The sequence below is a fragment of the Triticum urartu genome, chromosome 6, assembly GCF_003073215.2.
Source record: "Triticum urartu cultivar G1812 chromosome 6, Tu2.1, whole genome shotgun sequence".
NCBI lineage: Eukaryota > Viridiplantae > Streptophyta > Magnoliopsida > Poales > Poaceae > Triticum > Triticum urartu.
Window position 1 is genome coordinate 38,890,182 of NC_053027.1, and position 6,675 is coordinate 38,896,856.

The 6,675-nt window shown below is 43.8% G+C and overlaps 1 protein-coding gene across 2 annotated transcripts; it reads left to right on the forward strand.

Moving 5' to 3' along the window:
- Positions 1-465: 465 nt before the first annotated feature.
- On the forward strand, positions 466-5,476 carry LOC125514971 (50S ribosomal protein L4-like). Of its 2 annotated transcripts, XR_007286725.1 has the most exons (8): positions 466-723; positions 1,634-1,751; positions 2,766-2,914; positions 3,090-3,197; positions 3,301-3,420; positions 4,219-4,392; positions 4,508-5,132; positions 5,291-5,476. XR_007286725.1 is itself a non-coding variant. In XM_048680373.1 (7 exons), exons 1-7 carry the CDS (start codon positions 625-627, stop codon positions 4,607-4,609), a joined length of 870 nt encoding a protein of 289 aa, XP_048536330.1. In that variant the 5' UTR covers positions 466-624; the 3' UTR covers positions 4,610-5,476. The 2 variants fall into 2 exon arrangements, 1 of the variants encoding a protein (XP_048536330.1); XM_048680373.1 differs by having other exon boundaries at positions 4,508-5,476.
- Positions 5,477-6,675: the final 1,199 nt, after the last annotated feature.

Below are 6,675 nucleotides of genomic sequence, written 5' to 3' on the forward strand. Positions count from 1 at the left end.
TTTAATGCCGGAACAATTTTTGGAAAAAGCAAACATTTTTTGAATTTTGAACAATTTTTTTGAACACGAACATTTTTTGAAATTTGGAACTTTTTTAGAAACACGAACAAATTTTGGACTTTCTGAACAATTTTCGAAAGAAAAAAAAAAAGGAAAAAAACGGAAACCGAAAAAGAAGAAGAAAACGAAACAGAAAAACAGAGACAAGAAAAACGAAAAAACCCAAGAAGTAACAGGAAAAACGGTAAAAACAAGAAAAAACGGTTCAGGGAACCTTCTAGAGGCTTCCCAAAACCGGATGTCTAGCTCTGGTTTAATGGGCCGGCCCATTGCTAGCGATGCGGGGTATTGCCTGTGCGTTCTGTCGACATTTTGACGCAATGAGCGGCGCATAGGATTTTCCGTGAAAGACACGATTAGCACGGGCGGGCTCGTTTGGCCTGTTGATCTAAAAAAACACGCAGCCCAGCCAGGCAGAGCCGAGCCCGACCCGTCAACCCTTTCCCCTCCAGAACCCTCCTGCTCCATCCTCTCTCCCTCCCCGTCAGCCGCCGCCGCCGCCGCCGCCGCGAAAACCACCAGCCTAGCCTTGCTGGAGCCGGGCGGAGAGGACGCGGCCAGCCGATGCAAGCCCTCGCACGTGCCGCGTCCCTCCTGCGCCGAGCCGTGGCCTGCCCGCCTCAGCTCGGCGCCGCCGGCCGCGACACCCCGCTCCTCGCCAAGGTCTGGCTCTTGAACCCCATCCTCCCCATTTCTGTCACGTTGGTTCTCCTTGGGGCTGGTGCGACGTGCTCCGCCAGTTGGAATACGTGAGACCGCATTTCGCTTGCTGGATATGTAGGGTTTACGACGGTTTTAGAAACCATGGATTTGGGCGCGTCCGTCGGGATGGTACCAAGATCCCATCAGCCAGTCAGGATTTGTGGAGCAATTGACACTGATTTTTTGGGGGTTTGGGTCATATTCCTGATATTTGGGAAGAAGAAATCGCATATGCTGCTATCTACTCTTAAGAAATTAGTAGTTTCAGGGATTTTTCTTCTTACTTCTCATTCACAACCTGAGAGGCATAGATAACTGAACAGCTTCCATGAGTATAGTGGCAGAACAGTAGAGTTAAATGGCTAAACAGACTGCCTGTTTTAACTGAACTAAAATCAACAGTAATTAAGACATGATGCTAAATAACAGCTGCCGTTGGATATGGCTGCCAGGCTTGTGTGGCATTGGATAACTGAGCTTGTCCCTCGTTTGTTTGGTGCCTATAGATGTATGTGCTAAAACTGCCCCTCGTTATAGGACCTGACAGATAACCAGATGCTACTCTGTGAACAGATTTTTGTGGTGGATTTTATGCTTGGTCGCTTCTAGTTTGGAAATGTAGCATTTGATTGAGTGTGATTGGGTTTAGGTATCAGCTTGCTCAGGTACTTTCAGATCCAGATTGCAATCATTAACAAATATGGGCTTGCTCAAGTTCTGTCTCAGTGAGGATTAGCAAATAGCAACAATGTGCTATGTTCAAAAGTTTATTTTCTGTATCTTGTTATGTATTAACTATTAAGTGTCTTGGCTATATTTCATGGCATCTGATTCTTGTTCTGCCTTCTCAGTTAGCTTTCATCATTTGCAGATTTTGCCAAATGTCTACTCCAATGGGTATTCTACTCTTATGGCTCCAGCAAATGAAGTGCTGATTCCACCGGAACTTCTATCTAGCAAGACTGTCTGGACACCAGACCGAGAGCTTGGTGTGTTTCTGGTGTTTCTTATCCATCTGCTGCTATCACAATGCTGTTTCTCTTGAGTTAGATAAAAACAACACTTTTTATAGGCAATTTTTGATTCAAGGCTTTGGTGCTACATTAAAGCCGAACCTGTTTTATGGTGTCCACTTTAAGCATTAGTAGACCAAAACTACCATGTAGCTCACAGCGATGAATGTGTTTTGGGTTGCTGGCGGCACTTCCGAAGGAATGATTACTCTTGATCAGAAGAAGGCGTTTAGGGAGGCCACCACCGTCTTTGTAGGAGCCGTTCTGAGTGTGATCGGAGACAACTTAGTTGATGCATATCTCCATATGTGGGTTGCCAAGAACTTGTGGGATGCGCTCAAGGAAAAATCTGGTGGTACTAATGCTGGGAGCGTGTTGTATTGCCATGGAGTAGTTCCATGACTGCAGCATGGTTGAAAACTGTCCTGTGCTGGATGAGGCACATGAGATAAAAGTACATCGCTAAGGAGCTTGAAGGCAACCCGCATAAGGAGATATGCATCATCTAACTTGTCTCCGATCACACTCAAAATGGCTCTAAGAAAGGTGGTGCTGGCCTCCCTAAATGCCTTCTGATCAGGAGGAATCGTTCTTTCGGGAGTGCCACCAGTGACCCAGAACACATTCATCGCTGTGAGCCACAAGGTAGTTTTGGTCTGCCAACGCTTAAAGTGGACACCTGTAATCAGGTTCAGTTTTAATGTAGCAACAAAGCCTTGAATCGAAAAATTCACTATAAAAATTAGGTTTTTGAATTAATGGATAAAGTGGCACCTTATGCTCTGTTTTTATCTAACCAGCATATATTTCTTAGTTGACTCTGCGCTCTTACTTTGATTGAAAATCTAGCTTCGCTGAACAAGATTTTCTATAATGGGACGGAACTTGATTTCACTTTTTATCTAGTTTCAATTGTATCATAATTGGCTAATGAAAGCTATATATGTGATCTTCACATTATGCTGAGTTGTAAGTAATATTCTATTACAGGGCAGTATGAGGACCTAGTAGCTAGAGTAACAAACTTCCATAATGAGGACAAGGGATTCATGGTTTTGGATGGTGATGTTTTTGACGTTCCAATTAGGAAGGATATTGTTCACAGGGTAGTAAGGTGGCAGCTTGCTAAAAGGCAACAGGTGCACACTATGATCACTCTTGTTCTGTTGATTGTCTTCCGTTTACAAGCTCGCAAATCATGTGATCTACTGTATAATATGTTTGTGTAATATCAGTTACTTTCTGAAGTTTAGATTTTTAAGTTCTATCCTTCTAATGCACCTTCTGATAATTGCATGCACCTGTCTTTCACAGGGGACACACTCAACTAAAACTATCAGTGAAGTGAGCGGCACAGGAAGAAAGCCTTATAAGCAAAAGGGAACAGGAAGAGCACGTCATGGAACATTGCGTGGTTGTCAGGTTATACTAACATTCCTCCATTCATATAAATGGTATCGAATAGGCTCTGGAGATATCTTATCTTCTTTGGGCTCCAACTAAACTCAGATTCAAACTGAAACAGTTTCGAGGAGGTGCAACTATGCATGGTCCGAAACCACGAAGCCATGCATTCAAGTTGCAGAAGAAAGTACGACGTCTGGGACTTAAGATAGCTTTGTCTGCTAGAACAGCTGAGGGGAAGGTATCTGCTACCTTACTAATTCATTGTGTATATTCCTGGATGTTCTTGTGTGTAGTTAGCTCCTGCCTTGTCCCAAGATAACAATTTGTGCTACGAAATGAATTCTGTATCGAATAAAGAACCTTGTTTAGTAGTATGCTTCAGGCCACAGTAATGATCATGTCTCTTATTGCTAGAACTATGCAAGAATTGCTGTGCTGTTGCACAAGCTGTTGATCAGCATGCTACTATGAGACGCCTGAGGAACTGTTTTGCTATGTTTACACTTTCTATGTCCCTTCACTATATTTTGTACTCCCTCTGATCTAAAAAAATATGTCATGGTTTTAGTTCAAATTTGAACTAAAACACTTATTTTGGATCGGAGGGTGTACTTCATAGATCCTTCCTGAAATTCAGAGAACAGACCACTTACCTAGTTCTAATGGAGCATGGACTAATTGTACTTTTTGATCAATACTGTTTGTAGAATGGTTTCTATGACTGCCTTGTCTTCTTAGACTGTTTACTTAATCTTATTAGGGTTGTTGCATATGAGATGTAACATTCAGCTGTTATTGTTTCCACGGCTTCTTGAAAGGGTGAAAGCTACTGAAATCTATTAAGCAATGTGTAAATAAATTTGTTTATGCAATGTTTTTTTTTCTTCTGGTGCTGCTCCCAAAAGTACTTGACCATCTGTTATCCTGAAAGCAAATATATGTATACAAGAGCCAGTCTGGATCTCTCCATTTGAACCATTTTTCACAGTAAATACATATATGCATGTAAAGTTCACTTGACCATGTTTTATTGTAGCTCTGCATCTTTGAGGACTTAGAAGTCCCTAGCCACAAGACGAAAAACATCGTGCAGTACATAAAGCAGATGGATGATACGAAGAAGATTTTGTTGGTGGATGGAGGCGACATTGATAAGAAGTTAAAGCTGGCTACTCAAAATCTTCACTATGTGAATGTCATTCCTTCGATTGTAAGTGTCTGGGTACCTCAGCAGCTTAACAATGACGAATAGTCACATTGTAGTTTTCCCAGCAGATATTTTGACCCAAGAAGATCGTGCTGATGTTTCACATCCTCAAATGCAGGGCCTCAATGTCTACAGCATCCTGCAGCATGACACCCTGGTGATGACTCGGGACGCCATCAACAGAATCGTTGAGCGGATGCACACCCCCATCAGCCGCTAGCAAGCAGGGCTTCAAAGAACCTTGCTATACATACTGCACCTTTTATCCGATTTTGGTACAACAGCTTTGATCAAGCTGCTCGTGAGTAGGCCAAAGTGCAGCCCAACCTTTTGATTATCTGTTTGGAATTCATAGCACTAACTGTCGGTATGTGTAGTGGTTCCGGGCTCAAATGCCAGTGTTTTATTGCAGACGTGATTTAATCCCCTATAAGCTACCAGGCTCCCAGTTCACTCTGCTGGTGGAAGCAGGTGCATTTTTCTACCGAGCTAGTTGTTGCGGCAACCTGAAATTCTGCTGAATGTAATGTGTCAAAGTAGGGAACCAATGGGTTGTACTGAGGCATGCCCACCCTAGGTTATTCAATAAATCATTTTTGTTTGGAAAACAGGAGATTTTATTCCTGTGATTTACAATCAGTTGACCGCTATTGACGGATTCTCTTTCTGCCAATCTATCATACCGTCTGATTGATGGATGAATGAAGTTGTGAAGTCATAAAGAACGCTGCAACTTAAGCATGGTTCGTTATCCCTCATTTCTTCTGGCAAATACAAAACAGAAACATTGGTGTGATTGGAAGCAATTTTAGTTTCTGCATTTATATCCCTGCTCTTGCATCCCTTTTGTTTTTTGTTTTTGCTAAGCATCAGGTGTCTGTTTTTTTTGGGTGACTGACAGGGGTCAACACTGGTGAGGCCGAGCTGTGTGTGAAATGAAGATGAACAATGACGGCGTAGGAGCGGCAGAGGTTGTGTGGGAAATGAAGATGAACAATGACGATGCAATCCTGGCTGTTGTATTGTGATTTCATGGAAAAAAAATGACTAATGTTTTTTTTAGTTAATATATACTTCCTTCGTCCCATAGTACTTGTTAAAATGAAACTATCTAACGTATTTTAATGCTACACACATCGGTTTGAGACAACTAATATGAGACAGATAAAGTAATAAACTTACAAAGAGGTGGTCCCTGTTAACTTGTCGCCCAAGGCGGCAAGGCCAGCGTGCCTGACTTTCAGGGCGTTCGGTTCCTCTCTTCCATATTAGATACATGTAATTAGTGTAACACAAGATTCAATTAAGGGAAACATTTTCCTCTCCAGGTTGGTATCAGACACTAGGCGTTGTCGCCATGGCCGAGAATGAAGCCTGCCCCTCCGCTGCCACCAGCCCCGCCTCCTCGCCGGCAGCTTTCTCCGCCATGGCCTCCGCCGCTGGCATCGACACCCACGATGGTTCCTCTCAATTCATTTTCAGCACAAAACCCCTGCCTCCTCAGCGACAATTCTCAATTCACCCCTCTGTTCTCCTTTGTCCCGCTGCCCCCAACATCGACACCTCCCACTCGTCACCCCGTGTTTAGTGACCACATCACAAACCATTTTAAATTTCTCCTGTACCCTACAACTACGACAACCAACCCCAACACCACCTAAGGCGAGATTGACTACCACGTCACTCTCTGGATGTACGCCATTCTTGCAGATCCTCTCATTGATCATGTCATCGGAGCCACCACCTCCTACGCCCTCTGGAAGAAGATATCAGAGTACTTCCTGGCCAATCGGCCTGCCCAGTACAGGATGCTCAAGTGGCAATATCGGAACCTCAAGCAGGGAGACCTACCGGTCGCCGAATATGCTCGTCGCATGAAGCTCCTCATGGATGGCCTTGCTAACATGGACTCCCCCGTCACAGAGGTGGATCTAACCATGTAGTTCTTGCATGGCCTTGACAAGTGCCTCGACACTGATACGTCTCCGTGGTATCTACTTTTCCAAACACTTTTACTCTTGTTTTGGACTCTAATTTGCATGATTTGAATGAAACTAACCCGGAATGACGCTGTTTTCAGCAGAACTATCATGGTGTTGATTTTATGCAGAAATAGAAGTTCTCGGAATTGGATGATTTTTTTAGAGATTTTTAATGGAATATATAAAAAATACTGGAGCCAAGATCCACAGGAGGGGAGCCACCAGTGGCCCACGAGCCACCACGGTGCGGCTACCCCTTGGGCGCACCCTGGTGCCTCATGGGGCCCACGTGGCTCCGCCGACC

Excerpts from the sequence above, each read along its gene's own strand:
- LOC125514971 (XM_048680373.1), top strand. The coding sequence starts at position 625 with ATGCAAGCCCTCGCACGTGCCGCGTCCCTCCTGCGCCGAGCCGTGGCC. Across the intron at positions 1,752-2,765 it reads GACACCAGACCGAGAGCTTG|GGCAGTATGAGGACCTAGTA; the intron begins GTGTGTTTCTGG and ends ATTCTATTACAG. Across the intron at positions 4,393-4,507 it reads TGAATGTCATTCCTTCGATT|GGCCTCAATGTCTACAGCAT; the intron begins GTAAGTGTCTGG and ends CCTCAAATGCAG.